This window comes from Tursiops truncatus, chromosome 4 (assembly GCF_011762595.2).
Source record: "Tursiops truncatus isolate mTurTru1 chromosome 4, mTurTru1.mat.Y, whole genome shotgun sequence".
NCBI lineage: Eukaryota > Metazoa > Chordata > Mammalia > Artiodactyla > Delphinidae > Tursiops > Tursiops truncatus.
The window spans coordinates 75,609,999-75,629,365 of record NC_047037.1 but is presented as its reverse complement, the minus strand read 5'-3'; the positions used below and the strand labels follow the sequence as shown (position 1 = coordinate 75,629,365).

The following is a 19,367-nucleotide window of genomic DNA, read 5'->3' as shown; positions in this document are numbered from 1 at the left end:
GTCCAAAATCTATAATGTGGCCAGTAAGAGCCTGCATAGTCTGGCCTCTCTGCCTCACCTCAGCTCAAGTTGCTCCCTACACCTCAACCACACTGACTTCCTTTCAGTTCCTAGAACACATCAATTTCTTTCATGCCCCAACAACCTCAAACATAATGTTCCCTTGGCCTGCAACATTCTTTAAGGCTCTTTCATATGCCTGGAGCTTAAAAGGCACTTCTTCAAAGAGCTCTTCCCTGATAGTCCTGGTTAATCTATCATCGCATCCACTAATTTTCCTTCGTAGAACTGATTACGATTTATAATTATGTAATGATTTATGCTTTAGCATCTCTTGCTCCTATCACACTTCAGATCCATCGAGTGTTATGTTCACTCCTGTGACCCATTGCCTAACACTGTGCTTGGCACATAGTATGCAGTCAGTAAGTCCTTGTTTAATAATGCGTGATCAATGCAAAAGCTGGAAGCGGCTGCAGGAACAGCATCTGGCATTTCTTTGCCAAGGATAGGTCCCTCCCAGTGTGTAGTGGTAGGTGGGGCAGGTCTTCTTGTTCACTCAGAGGGGGCTTTTCCCCCTGCTTGTTCGATAAGTGTTTGCTGTAGGGCCGCGTAAGAAACAAACTGCCTCCAGATACAGGCGGCAGGCGGGAGAGATCAGCCTTATGTGTGAAAGACAGCATAATCTGTCACCCGAGGATTTTGCACTCTCTTGACGTACAAGAGGGAAACGCCCCTTGGAAGGGGCGAGTCGGTGTGTCTCTCCCCCAGAACCGGATTGGCCTGGACGAGCCGAGGGAACGGGGGCGGGGCTTGATCCCGCCGGGCGCCAGCGACGTCTCACGTGGGCCTGCCCAGCAGAACAGCCACTCCCCGGCCCCACAATGCACTGCGGGCAGCGTCACTCGTAGCGGCGGGTTGTGGCTAGACAGGTATGGCTCGGCTCCTCCCAGTCCTCGTTCGTCCGTTCTCCGGGTAGTTCGAACCCCTGCCTGGCCGCTTCCCTCGCTCGCCACGGCCCCCGACCCTCGCCCTCGGGACTACAGACCTACCTACCCCGGGCGGGAACTAAGCTCGTGGCGTGGGGGCGGGAGCGGGGAGTCGTCGGAGTCGCGGAGCTTTGGAGGGGTGGGATTGCGGGGACTTCGTCCCCAACGACTTGAGGGGTCTGTGGGCCGCGCGAACGGCGGTTGCCCTTCGGCTGACCTGCCCTGATATGGGGCAACTCATAGGGTGGTTATAGGGGGCCCGAGGAGGAGGACAGTCGCTCTGGACTGCCAGCGGTGGGGCAGCATTTCCTGGCGCCCAGGTGTCAGAAACACGGTGATCCTCCTAGGCTGTTTAGGTGGCCCAGAGAGCTTGACGTGGCACTTCCTATTTTTTAGGTAGGGTTACTTTGCCTTTTGTGGGGTTGAATGAGCATTGAACCCAGAATTTTGCCCCCGTTGGCTCGCGGAAACCTCTTAAGGCCTTGTTAATGGCACTTTGGGAACGATGTGGCGTAAAGGAGACCTGAGCAATTAGCTCGACAGGTGGAAGAAGGTTTCGAAATAGGAGGCTGAGCCCCAGCTGGCTTAAATCTCTCTGAAAGTGAAAACAGCTTTGGCTTTTTCTCCTATTTAGTTTCCTGGATCATCCACCTGAGGCAGTGGGAGAGCTTGAGATCCAGTTCCTCCTATGCCTCTTCAGCCAAGGCAAAGCCCAGAGCTACAGTGGCAGCCACCAGGCGGGAGATGTTGGGATCTCAGCTAACAGGTGGAACAGCCACTTTTTGAAACTCTCTGAATCACATTTTGGGTTACTGGCATTTGCTCACGTTCTAAGATAATAAGGAATTAAGCAATACCTTAAATAGTACCTACAGTTTCTGGTGTATGAAAGTTGTAGTTCAGTATTTGAATATGACGTCTGTGACCATGCCCTAAACTTAAGGGACATCTGGGCATTTCCTGTGTTGAGAACCACGATCAGTTTAGTGCTTGTGTGTGTGTGTATGAATGATTCTTAAAAATCTAAGTATATTTTATACTGGTGTGTGAACAGAGCCTAGGTCTTTTCAAAGGGGTGCCTGTGACCTTCCTGTCCATGTAGTTGAGTAAGAAGCTTGACTATGTTGAGAGGCAATGTCTCATAGGGTGGTTAGAATTAGGCTTGACTTTAAATCTGTCACTTGGTAGTTTAGGGATTGAATAAATTACTTTTCTGGGCTTGAATTTCCTCAAAGGTAAAATGGAACTGATAATACCTACCTCACAGGTTATTGGAAGGCTTAAATGAGGTAATGTGTATAAAGTGTCTGGTAAATAGAGGGCAGTCAATAAATAATAATAGCAAACGCTTAATATTGCACTTTCAGTCTGCAAGGCGATGTTTCGGGTTCCTTACATGTTCCTCTGAGGTAGATACCATTAGCATTTTAAAAATAACCCTATGAGATAGATACTGTTGGTAGCCACAATTGACAGATGAGGATATTGAGCATAAAAAGACAAAGCTTGCCCAAGTTTACCCAGTTACTACATGGTGGAGCCAGTTTTTGAACCAAGGCAATCTGGTTCCAGAGTTCATCCTGTTATCTGTAATACTATACTGCCTCTTAAAGAAAACATAAGCTGTTGTTTAAAATTGTTATTATTTCAAAATGAGTAGCTAGATAGTTTCTGTATCACTGGGTTCTTGCCCCTTGTTGGTTATAGGAGGAGCACAGTGATGTAGAGATACGAGAGACTCAGGTTTAAGCACTGTCATATATTAGCAGCGGGACATTGAGAAAGGGCGCCTCAGTTTCCTCATCTGTAAAATGGAGGTTTTACCTACCTCACTCTTCGTGAACTATGAGGTGTTACGCAAATGATTGATGTATTTGTGTATGTGTTGGAGGCCCTCTTCGTAGATATAGGTATAATCTACTCTGGAACTTGAGGTCTTGTACATACTGTGCAGTACAAGCACCTGTAATAGGAATACCAAAGGCTGCTGGTAAGGTGGGGAGCACAGGCCAAGCTGCAAAATAAACTCTGGTTGTTCTTGGTATCCTTTCCCCCTCTTTTCAAGCTCTGTCTCCCTAGTGACTTCCTGCTAACCTGTGGGTGTATAAAATCCTTCCCTTTTCACTCAATCTTGTGCCAACGCTGTGCATCACAATTAGTGTAGCTTTCTCCACAAGTAACTCCCCAAGTCCCAGATCTCAGCTAGCACTTTTATAAAATAGTATGTACCAAGGTAGTGTTTCCCAAACTTTGGTAACATCAGATAGGTAATATAATTTGAATGATAAGCAGATGAACTTTAAAAAAAAATTCTCCAAAAATTTCCACACACATTTGAATGAAACAGAAGTTCTTTATATGTTTTAATTTAAATTAGGAGAAGAACCTAACACCTCTAAACTGATTTCACAGATACTATTACTAAGCATAGGGCAAAAAAATAAATCAATTGAAAGACCTGTATTAGGTAAAAAATAGTACAGGTGAGATGCAGATATGGTAAGACTTCTGAAAGTGGTACTTGGGTGACTGAAGTTTGGGAAATAATGGACTAAAATAAAATATGAGTGATTAACCTATTATGAAATGTTTTTTATCTTAAAAGAGGCATTTATGAAAGCATCTTGCTGGAAAGTAGATACAAAATGTACTTATATGTTGGGTTTTGTTTATTACTTTTTGAGTGATTACTTCCTGGAACCTTGGGCCTACAGTCATCACCCCACAAGGTTCTGAAGAAGACAGGTCAGCATCTTGTTATCTTGGGTCTAAAAGGCTGGTAACCACTGCTATAGGTATTTGGTGTTGTGGAAGTTTATTTTCCTCAGCCTTTATGTAAATGTTTACCCAGACCTATCTAGATTCTGCTTTGGGCTTTTTCCTCTAGCAGTTGCTATTGGGCAAAGAATATATTAGCCAGCACTCAGATTTCCCTGTGAGTTTGCTGCTGCTGTCTAAAGGCATATGTTATATATTTTTTCTGTTAAAGGTGAGGGAAAATGGACCAGTGGCCTAAAAATGTATCTGTGGCCCCAATAAAACTACTACTGCTCTTGAATCTTCCCATGCAAGTGTTTTAACCTCTTCCTTTCCTCAATTCCTACTGGCTCTTCCTTGGTTTTTCTAGCCACCACCTTGCCTACTCTCTAAGGGTATCCTAACCCTAGCTTGGCCTTGATGTTGACAGATTCCTTTTTCTACTACCACAGTCCAGATAAGATTGGAGTGTGTGTTTGTTTTTTTAAGGAACTGTATTAAGAATTCGAGGTAAAAAGAAAACAAGGGGGGGTATATTTATTGAGTTGATAAAAGAGAGATGGCTTATCCTAAGGTGATTGAAGTCTATCTGCAAAGTAGTCAAGCCTCACATTGTTCATTGGACAGTCATCCCAGTTTCTTTTGTTAGTTCACTGGTTTGGATGCTAGGTTAAATGACTCGGGAAGGAAGAGATTTAATTTTTTCTCCTCAGAAAAATCCTATCTACTGATAAATACAGGCAATTCTCTGAAAACCTTTCAAGAATTTAGGAAGGGAATATCACTGCTGTGTTGTGCTTTCCATGACAAGCCTAAAAGTGTGTATTAGGAATATCTGAAAGGCAAGTTTGTCTAACTATAGTTTTCCAGTTAAAGCGGTGGGCGACATAGCTTGTGTTGTATTTGCTCTTTCCTTCTGAATTTCTTTAATTCTGGACTGATGCTTCTCAGTGGTAGGAACTATCTATTCCTAATGTCTGAAATAGCCCCTGGCATACAGTATGTACTCAGTAAATATTTGTTAAATGAATTGAACTTAACCAGGTTGTTATTCTTTTTTCAGTATATGTTTTAGGAAGTATGAATCATATCTTTCTGTCTTTTAAGTCATAAAAAAGAGCAACTTTGAAGATTACATGAAAGTTGGCACCCTATAATAAAGATTATTCCTAATATTTCTGTTGGGATCCTAGAAAGATCAGGCATAAGGACTGCAGTCTGCTTTTAAATACTACTAAGAATATGGATGTTTGGAAACTACAAGACACAACCCTGCTCTCATGTTAATTCCCAGAGTGATCATTGTGTTGCAGTATACTTCTGGAAAGACAAAGTTTTATATTTAAATCATAAATTTGTAAGGGTATGAATTAAGACATTTTCCTAATTTGTTACACTTAGGCTAAATGTTCAGTTGTGGTTTCATAAATAAAGAAGTGTGATAACAATTTTTAAAAGAGATTCATAGTATAGACCTTATCCCTTGAGGGATCTCTGCTTTCTTTTGCTACTGCTTTTAGAAGAAAAAAGAAACTGGTTGAATAGGAAAAAAAATGATTTGGATATGTCATGTTGGAACTTTCGTTCGAAGGTTCCATTATGGTAAAGGCTAATTTAATTCCTGCTGGGTTTTTTTCCTTTTAAATAAATGGAGGAGAAAAATATAAAAGGGTAATGACATATTAATACCTAGCTTTACCTCAGAGGAAAAGGGGGAAGTAAATTTAAAGCATTAGCTTTATTATTTGGATTGATTTTAACGTCAGTCAGTTACCATCATGAATGGGCACTCAGATTTTAACTTGACATAGCAACAAAAGCTAGGGACCACTGGTTTCCAAAATTGGTAGCAGTTGATTTTCTTTGTCATTTTTTTGATATATTACTAAGTTTTTCATTTTTGGAGTGAGATAATATTGACCTAGCTGAGCTGGGCAGGTAAGGATTAATTTAGTCTCTGAGATACAATATCTTGAAAACCTATGAAATTGTTACCAGATTTTTCAGTTTTTTACCAGTTGTGCCTCCTGTTAGTGAAGGAGAAGTATTTAGTGGCATTGTGCTCTTTCCTGCCTGGCAGGAAAGAGTTATCACTTAATTTCAGACTGTGAACATGTTTTAATTCAGTGTTTATCAAAGTATGATCCTTAGATAATAAGCATAGTAATTACTTAGGGAATTTGCTGAAAATGGAAAATTCTCAAGCCCCACCCCATAGTCAATGGATCAGAATTTTGGGGGGAGGGTGGACCCAGAAATCTGCATTTCTAATCAAAATTCCAATGGTTTTTACACAGGGGACCACTGTGTGTGTGTCTGTGTGTGTATTTTATCAAAGTTTGACTATTTACCTGATTTCTTTCAGAACTGCATAGGCCTATGCAGTCCTTTTATCTATTTTTGTAAAGCATGATTAGAATATAATAAAAAAGGTAGTTATGATTTGCTTCCTGATAAAAAGATTGAGAACAACATTAAAAGTAGTATTCCTTTAGGACTTCCCTAGCGGTCCAGTGGTTAAGACTCTGTGCTCCCAATGCAGGGGGCACGGTTTTTTGTTTGTTTGTTTTTTTGCGGTATGCGGGCCTCTTACTGCTGTGGCCTCTCCCACTGTGGAGCACAGGGTCTGGACGCGCAGGCTCAGCGGCCATGGCTCATGGGCCCAGCCGCTCCGCGGCATGTGGGATCCTCCCGAACCGGGGCACGAACCCGCATCCCCTACATCGGCAGGCGGACTCTCAACTACTGCGCCACCAGGGAAGCCCCAGGGCGCACGGTTTTGATCCCTGGTGGGGGAAGATCCTGTGTGCCTCAAGGCATGGCCAAAAAAAAAAAAAGTAGTATTCCTTTAGCTTTAAAATTTATTTTAAATAAAAACATTTGTTCTGATTATAAAAGTAATATGTGCTCATTGTGAAAAGTAATATGTGCTCACTGTGGAACATTACAGAAATTTAGGAAATTATAAAATGATAACAATAACCCATAATACTATTTTCTGGAGATAAGCATTCTAATTTTGTCATGTTTCCTTCCAATATCTATTTCTCTATTTATCCCTCCCTTCTTCCTCCTCTGTGTCTTTATGGAAAACAGCATATGCAGTTTTGATCCTGCTTTTTTCCTACCTAACATATAAGCATTTTACCACATTACTAAATTATTATTATTATTATTATTTTTGTGGTATGCGGGCCTCTCTCACTGTTGTGGCCTCTCCGGTTGCGGAGCACAGGCTCCGGACGCGCAGGCTCAGCAGCCATGGCTCACGGGCCCAGCCGCTCCGCGGCATGTGGGATCTTCCCGGACCAGGGCACGAACCCGTGTCCCCTGCATCGGCAGGCAGACTCTCAACCACTGCGCCACCAGGGAAGCCCCACTAAATTATTTTTAACAAACATAACTTTTTGTTGCATCATATTCCATCATAGTGGTGTACCATAATTTGTTTCACCATCCCCCTATTGTTGAACGTTTAGGTTGTTTTCAGTTATTTCTATGAGAAGAATGTCTTTCTGTTTAAAATCTTGTCTAATTCTTATTATTTTCTTTAGGATAGGGTTATGTATATAAATTTATTGTGGTCAGGGCTTCCCTGGTGGCGCAGTGGTTGAGAGTCTGCCTGCTGATGCAGGGGACTCGGGTTCGTGCCCCGGTCCGGGAGGATCCCACATGCCGCGGAGCGGCTGGGCCCGTGAGCCATGGCCGCTGAGCCTGTGCGTCCGGAGCCTGTGCTCCGCAACAGGAGAGGCCACAACAGTGAGAGGCCCGCATACGGCAAAAAAAAAAAAAAAAAAAATTTATTGTGGTCAAAGGGCATAAATATTTTTAAACTCTTGTTGAATATCAACAAATTGTTTTGAGAATGGTTTTTATTCCAATATGTACTTCCACATATACTTATGGAAATACCAGAAAGAAGTATTTTTTTAACAGCTAATTTGTGAAGGAAAGTATGATATATCATTGCTTTAATTAATATGTCTTTGATTATTAGTGAGTTGCACATTTTTGCACTGTGTTTATCAGCTTTGGCTTTAATTTCTTACCTAACCCAAATTGTTCATTTTGTTTCAGGTCTTCTCTGTCACTTGAAATGTCTATGATTTTATCTGCCTCAGTCATTCGTGTCAGAGATGGACTGCCACTTTCTGCTTCTACTGACTATGAACAAGGCACAGGCATGCAGGAGTGCAGAAAGTATTTTAAAATGCTCTCGAGAAAACTGGCTCAGCTTCCTGATAGATGTACACTGAAAACTGGACATTATAACATTAAGTAAGACATTGGTTTGCTCCATTAGAATCATTTGCTTAGTGGTTGTCATTTTAATGAAATTTAAGTTGTCTAAATAGAAATTAGTGTTTGATTAGTTTAGGAGAACTTTTCAAGTCAAGAATCATGTGGTTCTGAACTTATACTAAATAGTATTCATCACGTAATCACCCTTCTTATAGTTTCTCTGTGTTTATGTCTGGCTTTAGAAAATTTTATAGTTTTGCAGATTACAGATATTGTATCTTATAATTGATCATTAGATATTTATTGGTGTTCTTACATGCCCAGGAAAACTGTCATGGGAAATATAAAAAATCATACCTGATATCTGCCCTCAATGAACTTAAGAAGTTTACGTCCTAGTGAGAGGGGATAGTGCTCATCACTATTTATTGTATGTAAAGAAAGTAAAACTGGGCAATGGAATAGTGACTTCATGGTGGTCAGGGGCCTCTCTGAGAGGGTTACATTTGAACAGAGACCTAAAACATGTGAAAGACGGCAGTCTTAAGAATGCAGTGGATGAAGATCAAGGCAGAGCTTGATAGCCAGTGCAGAAAGCCTTCACTACAGATCAAGGGATGGAAGGAAAACCAAGACAATGAAGCAATACGGACACTTAATAGAGTGGTGGAAGGTGAGGTTAGAAAGGTAGGAATGGGACAGGTTACGTAGGGCCTTCTAGGCTATGATAAGGAGTTTGGATTGAGTTTAATGTAATAGGAAGCCATTGGAGAGTTTTAAGCTGGAGAGTTATATAAATCTAATTTTGGCTTTGAGTAGATCATCCTGGCTGCTATATGAAGAATGGGCTCTAAGAGAGGAAGCAGAGAGGTCATTTGGGAGACTCTTAGAGAAGTTCAGGTAGAGGTGATGCTTATAACTTGAATAAGAGTGATAAGGGGGCTTCCCTGGTGGCGCAGTGGTTGAGAGTCCTCCTGCCGATACAGGGGACACGCGTTCGTGCCCGGTCCGGGAAGATCCCCCATGCCGCGGAGCGGCTGGGCCCGTGAGCCACAGCCTCTGAGCCTGCGCGTCCGGAGCCTGTGCTCCGCAATGGGAGAGGCCACAACAGTAAGAGGCCCGTGTACTGCAAAAAAAAAAGAGTGATAAGGATGAGAAGGGGTTGGATTTGGGCTCTATTTTGGGAGCAGTACCAACAAATCTTCCTAATGGATTGAAGTGGAATGTGAGGGAAAGAGAATAATCAGAGTTACCTCTAGATTTTTGGCCTAAACAATGTCCATAATTACTTGGATAATGGGACTGAAATGAACAAGACTGGAGGATATGTGTTTCAGTGGTAAAAATCAAGAGTTCTGTTTGGACTGTTAAGTCTGAGATGTCCTTTAAACATCCAAACGGGACTTCAGGTAGGCAGTTGGATGTATAAGTCTTAAGTTTAGTGAAGAGAAGGACAAGTGTGGAGATTTAGGTTTGGAAGTTAGCTTACAGTTTATAATTAAAACCATGGGAATAGATGAGACCAAGTGGGAGAGCATACACATGAAACAATTAGAGAACAATTAACTCGAGCAATTTAATACTGATTGTGTATACAGTGGGAAATCAGATAAGAACAAAGTCCATATGTGATATAATAAGGAGAGGACTTCGTTACTGAGATGAGACATGAGCCACATCCTGGAGAATTAGTAAGATTTGGCTAAGGCAGAGAGGAGGGCAATTCCAGGTGTAGAGAGGAGGCAGAAAAAGTAAAGACTGTGACTTAGCATGGTAGGTGCATTAACCTGCTCGGCCTGGTGTAGTGAATGGTGATTTAGGGATAGTTATGGGAAATGTGAGATACTTAGCGTGGGGCCAGATCCTGGATTTCCCTGCAAGTTCAGGTTGAGGGATGTCACTTTGATGATGTGATAGGTTATAGGAAACTCCTACTGCAGGATTGAGGGAAATGACTTGATAAAAAACAATGCTGAGACAGTGAAATAGAGGGTGAAATGGAAAGTCTGAGGAGAGGAGAGGCGTCAACTTACAATTAGGGCCTGAACTGGTAACATACAAGTGCAAATGAAAAAGAAAATGCCAACCAGAAAGACACTTCAGAAGAAGAAACGGTTGAGCCTGATAAGATAGAATACCAGAGATGAAGAGAAGGAAGGGACAGAGATGACTTGGAATTGGAATTGGACAGAATGAGATCTTTGGAAAAGGTTGCTTATGGAGTGAGGGAGAAGAGGAAGACAGTGAAGCTCCATTTTGAGCATTTTAATTGAGGTTATGACAAGGTGTCCAGTTGAGGTGGGATAGAGATTTTGGAATCATTCACATAGAAATTGAAACTGTGAGGGTAGAAATGCCCACTGAGTTTCAGAGAGGCCCAGAATAGAACCTTAAAGAAGGTCCATATTTACTTGGATTACCTGGGATAATGAGGTATTATCTTTAACTGGGTTTTCTGAGAGTTTTAACTAGAAAATGTGGTGGTGGTCATGGTAGTTAAAATATGTCTAAAACGATGTCTTAGTGTACTTCTATTTTTTGAAGAAAAAGCCTGAAGCATTCTAATATTTAATAGGCTCTTTTAGTGCTCTGGGTGTAGTGTTCTGAGTTTCAGTTATTGTATAGTGTTGTAGACAGATACCAGCATTACAGAAGATTGGCTTGAATGTGTATTAATTCTGGCAGATATCCTGGACTTTAAAAAAAACAAAAAACTTCTTTGCAAATGATTTTTGTTCCTCTACCTATTGTCTTAAAAGTAGAGTAGAATGTAGTAAAATGTTAACACCCCTCCAGTGCCCAATGCTGTTTAATTGTTGTGAATTCTAGATTTTGTATTATTTATTTGCACCCCATGTTATTCCACAAAGGATGTGAGGCAATTAAAAAAAAATTCAAGAGTACAGGTAAGAGAATCATATGAGCGAAAAAATAAACATAGAATAATAAACTGAAATAACATTTTTTTCTGGAGATGCAAACTATGTAGTTTGTTCATTTTTTAGAAAAGGGCTACAAACATTGTTCTGAACTTCCTTGGGGCCAAAACAAAGGGGGATAATAGATCATTTATAGAATTCACAGTATCCATTGGATAAAAATGTTGCTTTTCATGTTATTGAAACCTGCTATACATAAAGAGAGACAGAATTTGGATAGCATTCTTCCAGAAACCATAACAATGAGCTTTTTATGATTTTTCTTATAATATTCCTTAGTGTAAACAAATAGCATGATGCAAAAAGCAATTTATTAGTGAGTTTAGGAGTGCGGTGAGTCAGCAGAGGTCTAGTCAGCCTGATTTAAGAATACAATTTAGAAATGTCTAAAGGATTAAATAGATTACATGGCCCCCAGAACCACACATAGAAAAGCCTCTTTGTGTATTTTTGTAGACAAGTGTTTTTTTTTTTTTTTTTTTTTTTGGCGGTACGCGGGCCTCTCACTGCTGTGGCCTCTCCTGCCGTGGAGCACAGGCTCCGGACGCGCAGGCTCAGCGGTCATGGTTCATGGGCCCAGCCGCTCCACGGCATGTGGGATCCTCCCGGACCGGGGCACGAACCCGTGTGCCCTGCATCGGCAGGCGGACTCTCAACCACTGCACCACCAGGGAAGCCCTGTAGACAAGTTTTAAAAAAGGATTGAATAACAGAATTTTCAGTTCTAGTTCCTGACAAGAACCTGGATTTCATATATTTTCTATTATTGATTGGAAGGCTTGTTAGTTGGTTTCTAGGTTATTGAGGTGTTTATGCTATATGACAATAAATTTAGCCTGAAATATATAAAATTGGGAATTTATGTGTTACCTGACTTATTTAAAATTCTCATAGGACACCTCTTTTTATACCCACCATGAGTTTGCCAGATAAAACTCACAGATCTGCAGTAGTTGTAGCACAGCATGAAGCTGGCACCAGTCTGCTTTCTCAGCCGTGTTTTTAAATGCTTCTTTCTTTCAAAGCCCAGCTTATAGCTTGTGTCTTTTGAATCACCTTCTGCCTCATTACTACTATTTATTGGGTTGGCCAAAAAGTGCCTTCAGTTTTTTAAGTAAAAATAAAAGACTCATTTTCACCAAGAACTTTATTGAACAACGTATTCACCCTTTTGTTCCACTACCTTCTGCCATTTTTCAGGCAACTTCATAATTCCATCTTCACAAAACTTTTTATCTTTTTGAGCAAAGAACTGTTCCAGGTGCCTTTTACAGCCTTCCAGGGAATTGAAATTTTTTCCATTAAGGGAATTTTGTAAAGACCTAAATAAATGGAAATCCGAAGATGCAACGTCTGGTGACTGCGGCGGATGAATCAGAACTTCCCAGCCAAGCCATAACAGTTTTTGCCTGGTCATCAAAGAAACATGCAGCCTTGCATTATCCTGATGGAAGGTTATGCGTTTTCTGTTGACTAATTCTGGACGCTTTTTGTGGAGTGCTGCTTACCGTTGGTCTAACTGGGAGCAGTACTTGTTGGAATTACTAGTTTGGTTTTCCAGAAAGAGCTCGTGATAGAGGACTCCCTTCCAATCCCACCATATATATACAACATCACCTTCTTTGGATGAAGACTGGCCTTTGGTGTGGTTGGTGGCAGTTCATTTCGCTTGCCCTATGATCTGTTCCATTCCACATTATTGTACAGTATCCACTTTTCATCACCCATCACAATTTGTTTTCAAAACAGAACGTTTTCATTATGTTTAAGAAGAGAATTGTATGCAGAAATACAGTCAAGAAAGTTTTTTTCACTTAACTGTTGTGGAACCCAAACATCAAAGTGATGAACATAACCAAGCTGGTGCAAATGGTTTTCAGCACTTGATTTGGATATTTTGAGTCTGTCGGCTACCTCCTGCATGGTATAACATTGATTGTTCTCAATTAATATGTCAATTTGATTGCTATCAACTTCAACTGGTCTACCTGACCGTGGAGCATCGTCCAGTGAGAAGTCTCCAGCACAAAACTTCACAAACTACTTTTGATGTGTTTGATCGGTCATAGCACCTTTTCCATACATTGCACAAATCTTCTTTTGCATTTCGGTTGCGTTATTACCCTTCTTGAAATAATAAAGCAAAATATGCTGAAAATGTTGCTTTTTTATCTTCCATCTTCAATATTAAAATGGGTACACAAAAATTCACCAACTTTGGGCTTCCCTGTTTGGCGCAGTGGTTGAGAGTCTGCCTGCCGATGCAGGGGACACGGGTTCATGCCCCGGTCTGGGAAGATCCCACATGCCACGGAGCGGCTGGGCCCGTGAGCCATGGCCGCTGGGCCTGCGCATCTGGAGCCTGTGCTCTGCAACGGGAGAGGCCACAACGGTGAAAGGCCTGCATATCGCAAAAAAAAAAAAAAAAAAATCACCAACTTTGATAAGTCTTTTTTTAAATGTACGCTGATATGACAGCTGTCACATACAACCTAACAAAATTGTTTCGAATGAAGTTAAAGACAACTAAGTGCTACTAGAGCCATCTTATGGAAAAAACCGAATCGACCTTTGGCCAACCCAATGATTTCTTTAGTGATCTTACTCCCTTCACAGATTGCCTGTAGAACTTGTTGACTGACTTTTTCATCATTTTTTTCTTAATAATATTTTTAAAAATTTCTATATCCACTCTCTACAACTAGGTTGTAACTCATTGAGATAGTTGATGTGCCCTGGCTTATATTATTTTTGATTCCTCATCTCTTAGCATTGTGGTTTTCAAATTTTTACAGAAATTTAAGTGCTCTTTGCAGAATACCTCTGAGAAGCAAAGCTAAGTGTCTAATTATGTGCTAAATCAGATGGTACCTCACATTAGATTCTAGTTGAATAGGTAAAGGAAGTCCAAAGTTTTAAGGAAAAGAAATAGGTAACATTTAAAATTGTGAAAATTCCTTTGATTTTCTACCCCTATGTATTGGGAAAAAGATGAATTTCATCAGATTGTAGTAGCTGAATAATTCAGTTCAGCTAATGGAGCACATTCTGTGGAGCCTGGCTTGTGCTGGCACAATGCCTTGCATATATCATAGTAGCTGTTACATGAGGGATGGTTGTTTGTGGGGTATGGCAGGATTCTGAGTGCAATGGAGTTAAAGTTAAGTCTTCATTTCCTCCAATATTCTTCAACTTGACTCATTGATTGGGGGTGGGTGGGTAATCCAGGTTTGTGATTTCTTTTCACATTACATAGTGATATTATAATTCTTTGTATAAAATTTTAAGGAATTCATCTGTTTTATTAGTTGAAGGATACTTAAATTGTAATAAATGTTTAATAGATAAACTTATGTTACTGCTTAGGAAACAACAGTGACTGAAGCAATAATTATGAACCATATGAAAATTAAGTTGTGTCTTATGAGACCTTAAAACTTTGAGATTGGTTTTAGGTGCTTAAAAATCATAGTTGTACATTTTGATAAACGTTGAGACACTGATCTTATGAAAAGACAAACACTTTGGGAGGTCAGTCATACTCTGTTGAGAGTTTTAGTGCAAGAAGTGAAATTCCTTAGTTCTTTCACAGTAAATTCATTTGAAGTCTGATAATGGCCGTGAACTTCATAGGTTCTCTCCTTACCTGAGGAGTTGCTTTCTTCATATTTGTCTTCAGACTGCTACCTGCAGCCAGGAATGCTGTTTTAGACTTACCTGCCTTTTGGTTTTTGTTTCTGGCTTTCCTTTCACTCTTTGGTGGTATTTTCTGATTACGGGAGTAACAGCTTCAACAAGGACCCAGTTATTAAGTACCTGCAATTGCCAGGCAATTTAGTTACTTTTCATTAAATTTTGCAACAGCTCTGTGAATGGCTTTTAAATAGAACTTTTCCCCATTGCCAAGGGCAAAAACACAACTCACACGAGCTTAAGCAAAAAAAGGGTATTGTGAAGGATAAGCCAGTTACCTAGTTGGCTGGAGCCAGGGAATCAGATGTTATCAGGAATCTTTGTCTCATTTCTCCAGTCTTTCCTTTTGCAGACAGATATTCTGCACATATTGGAAAACACTGCACAGGTAGCTCCAGGCTTACTTCACTCCAGCTGGCAACCCCACTGCCTCCATGTTTCAAGAAAAGGACTTCAATTGGCCTTGCTGTGTGATGGCCCATCTCTGGACTAACATTGTGATTGGCGGGCTAAGGTACTCTTAGTTGGCCTGGCCTGGATTACATGCCCACCCGTTTGATGGGCAGCTTTATCAAAGCCGTATAGAGTAGGTGGTGGGGCTGGAAATAGTTCTCCAAAGGGAAGAGGAGAAGGGACGCTGGGCAGATAGCCATTATAGTACTACCAACCCTATTTTCAGAAGAGGGAACTGAGACTTAGGGATGTAAAGAAACTTGTTCAAAGTCACAAAGCTAATAAATGGTATATCTGACATGCAGTCTTTTTTTTTTTTTAATAAATATATTTATTTATTTATGGCTGCGTTGGGTCTTCGTTGCTGTGTGCAGGCTTTCTCTAGTTGCGCCGAGCGGGGGCTACTCTCCGTTGCGGTGCGTGGGCTTCTCATTGCGGTGGCTTTTCTTGTTGCAGAGCACGGGCTCTAGGCATGTGGGCTTCAGTAGTTGTGGCATGCAGGCTCAGTAGTTGTGGCTGATGGGCTCTAGAGCGCAGGCTCAGTAGTGTGGCTCACGGGCTTAGTTGCTCTGCAGCATGTGGGATCTTCCCAGACCAGGGCTCCAACCCACGTCCCCTGTATTGGCAGGCGGATTCTTAACCACTGTGCCAGCGGGGAAGCCCCATACAGTCTTTTTGCTTCAGCAATCACATTATTCTCTGGTAAAAGATGGAGTTACCTCCTTTTACCCTTAACCTCTTTCTTGACAGGGTGCATTCCTAATTCTCCTAATCCTTTTCACTTTATGGATAGCGAAATTAACCAGGGAAGAGAATTAAGTGAAACTACTCCCCCCCACCCTTTTTGGTTGAGTAATGATGAGGAACAGAGTATATGTGAAGTCTAAAATTGATGAGATAGCATTGTCTCATTGAAGACAAGGTGTTTGGTGGGGAGGGGGTGTGACAGGGGAATGCAACCCACCAGTAGCTACCAGACCACTTGGGGGGAGAATGTAACCTGTGTTTTGTCTCATTATTAGCATCATATCACTTTTCTACCGTTTAAAATTATGGTAAAATCCACAGCTTTTCAGCACCACATATGTTAAATAGGCTCTTATGAACTGGTCTAGGAATCTAATTACTCTTACAGTACAGTTTCTGTATGTGCAGTAAACTTCTGGAATACAACTAACAGGCAAATGAGGGACTGTCTACGATTGGTTATCTGAAAAAAGTCAGGATCTTTATTCTCTGGTGTGTGAAGGTGTGAAGGTACTAGGGTTAGTGGGAAAGGGTGAATCAGGAGATTAACTCTGCAGAAAAAGAAAAGGATGTCAAAGGCAAATTTTGTATCCAAGGTTTTGATGGTGTAATCACCTTTGGCTGCTTAAAATCATCTGATTCTCCTTTAGCTTACTGTTATAAGTTGCTATCACCTGGCATATTACATATTAATACATATTTTCTTATTTAATGAGGTTTAAATTAGTGACTAAAATGGGTCTTTTATTTATGGGATAATGTATTTAGCTCTTCACCATTGGAGGATAATTGAAGGTTGGCTACCTAAGAGAGGAATAAGTGAGAAAATACGAAGTTCCTGGTAGAATGCTGCTCATGGCAGACAGTGTTACTGAGTTCTCTTTCTGGTTCTTATCACCTTACTGTCCTACTGATGATGAAGTCTTGTTTTCACCTTGTTTCTCATCAGATGTATTTGGTGATAAATTCATAAGGTATACTTACTTTCATAACATCAAACCCTTTTTTATATTTAAAAGTGTAAACGCTTTATTTTAGGGAATGGAGTTCAGTATGGAAGGTTCTCTTTTGAAAATAAAATTTTTCTTATGCTTAGCAATTTTAAGAGTAGATTAGAGATTTCATGTCCTACTGGAGAACTTTTCTTCACCCAGGGAAGCTATTTACTGGGTAAATATGACTACAAAGGATAAGCAGATTTCCTGTGTGCAATGATACAATAGCAGTATGAAAACTATATGTAATACAAATACTATTGCTGTTTCAATTTATAATAGTTTGCTATATACTTTGTCATTTGGCATGCTAAAAAGTTCAGTGTTGTTTCTTTAATCTTGTTTTGTATATTGTTTTAAGTGTATTCCCAGTACCTAATTGCAGGCGCCTGGCGGGCAGGGACTTGGTCTTTGACATCAAAGCCTATAGAGTAGAATGCTGGACATATGCTAGGTGCTCTATTATTTGCTGTGGGGAAAATCATCGTTTTCACTTATTATTTAGTTTGGTACAGCAAGTCCTAATAATGTCGGTGTTTAATTGGTGATGTCTAAAATTTTTTTTTTTAATTTATTATTTATTTAATTTATTTATTTTTGGCTGCATTGTGTCCCCGTTGCTGCGCGCGGGCCCTCTCCAGCTGCGGCTTGTGGGCTGTAGGCACGCGGGCTTCAGTAGTTGTGGCACACGGGCTTCGTTGCTCCGCGGCATGTGGGATCCTCCCAGACCAGGGCTCGAACCCGTGTCCCCCTCATTGGCAGGCAGATTCCCAACCACTGCACCACCAGGGAAGCCCTAAAATTTTTTTGACATTTCATAAATAAAATTAGATACCAGGAAAAGTTAGTGTCTAAAACCACTTATTCGTTTTGTTGGACTTTAGGAATCGCTTGAGGTATGGCCTGCTTGGATACATGATAAAATTAGCTTTTAAACAAAGTGATTGAAAGGGGTAAATCCTTCTACCTAGAGTTTGAACTTCCACCAGCCTTACCTGTTCAAGACACACTTGATCTTGGAAGGCCCCAAAGAAGTTCCTAGTGTGTGTGTTGTGGAGAGGAACCAAAGATGTAATGAGGTTGGATAAATTCCTTGGCCAGAAGAAAGGCAGTAGCTATAGAGATCAAATCCCATTGGTCCCAAAGGACAGAAGTGGAAGGAAATAAAAAAGAAAAAGGAAATTAGAGAAAAGTAGGAAGAAAACAATGGCAATTTAAGAATTGTGCTCAAGGTGGAGAAAAGAAGACTTTGTGTTGTTGTGAGATTAGTTAATGACAGTGATAAAAGGAAAGCAGACATACTTGTTAGACCTTTATAACCATCTGGAGGTACTCACTGCAGTGGTGAGTGATTCTGCATGGTCCCTGAGAACAGCCCTGTGTTTTAAGCAGGGGGATGTTGAAGACTCAGTGATCTGAACTGAAGCCTTCTGGTAACACTGACCTGGAAGAGCAGGTGAAGTTCTGCTCCCTTCTGTCATTTGTCAAATATTTATTGACCTTCTTCTTTGTGTAGATACCACTGAGCTGTGCAATTATCTGTGCACAATATACTAAACGAATTAGGTATAATGATGCCATCTATGCACTCATTTATTTACTAATTTACTGAGCACTTATTGTGTACTAGACATAATATTCTAGATGCTAAGAATACAGTGGTGAACCATAAAAAAATCATCCCTGCTCTCATGGAGCATAGATATTAGTGAGAGACATTACAACAAACATACAAATATATAAGTACGAGCTGGGTTAGTTACATGAAGAAAAATAACAGGTGCTTTGTTTACAATAAAGTAAGAATGAAATTAAATAAAATATGTAATATATTTAGCAAAGGGCCTAGTTCACACTAAGTGGTCAGTAAACCGTAGCTGCTACTGCTACTACTTTTCTTCCTCCTCATCAAGGCAGAAGGATAACAGCCAACCGATTGTCTATAACAAGTGAGCTAAATGAACCTGATGGACGGGCTAAAGGCTGCACAAACTGGCATGCCTCTAGTGACGTTAGACTATTTCATGTGAGTAGTCCTCAGTGCGATGGTAGGAGTCTTTCAGTTTGTACCAGTGATATGAAAAAGCAGAACTTTTGATAACAAAGGTAAATCAACAGAGCTGTATGTACTTTTGGAAAACTGGCTTTGCATTTCAAATAAAGACAGCATTGTAAAGGTAAATTCACTATGAAAAGTCATAATATTATAGAATATAGCGTTTTCAGAGAATATCATGCATTTATAGAAAATAAAGACTTTGGAATAAAGACTCTGAAAACGTTAACATACAATCTTAAAAACATAGGTTATTTTTTTTTTTAATTTCACAAAAAATTCTCCAGTTAGATTGAGCTCAAGCAAGAAAAACCATTTGGGATAAACTCACGTAGGTGTCTGTGGTTTACTTATTAATATGGAAGTATAGTAAAACCCTGTTATAGAACAAGAAATAGAGTCTAAAAGCTTCAGTCGTCTTATTGAAGGATAGTGAAATAACTCCTATCTAGCCACTTGGAAGTTCCAAGTGTGTAGAAGCCAATCACCAATTGTG

The 19,367-nt window shown here is 40.5% G+C and overlaps 1 protein-coding gene across 5 annotated transcripts in view; it reads left to right on the top strand.

Annotated features, from left to right (window-relative positions):
• The first annotated feature begins 834 nt into the window (after positions 1-834).
• The window catches only part of SEC22A (SEC22 homolog A, vesicle trafficking protein), a 75,226-nt gene continuing 56,693 nt past the window's right edge, over positions 835-19,367 (top strand). For 3 of the 5 annotated variants that reach the window (XM_073804165.1, XM_019923115.3, XM_073804166.1), the window contains exons 1-2: positions 835-932; positions 7,824-8,024. In XM_073804165.1, coding sequence (XP_073660266.1) covers positions 7,843-8,024 — 182 coding nt within the window. In that variant the 5' untranslated portion in view covers positions 835-932; positions 7,824-7,842. Of the gene's footprint in view, positions 933-1,183; positions 1,386-1,627; positions 1,756-7,823; positions 8,025-19,367 lie in introns of those variants that run through there. The other 2 variants (XM_019923116.3, XM_019923114.3) reach the window with 2 other exon arrangements.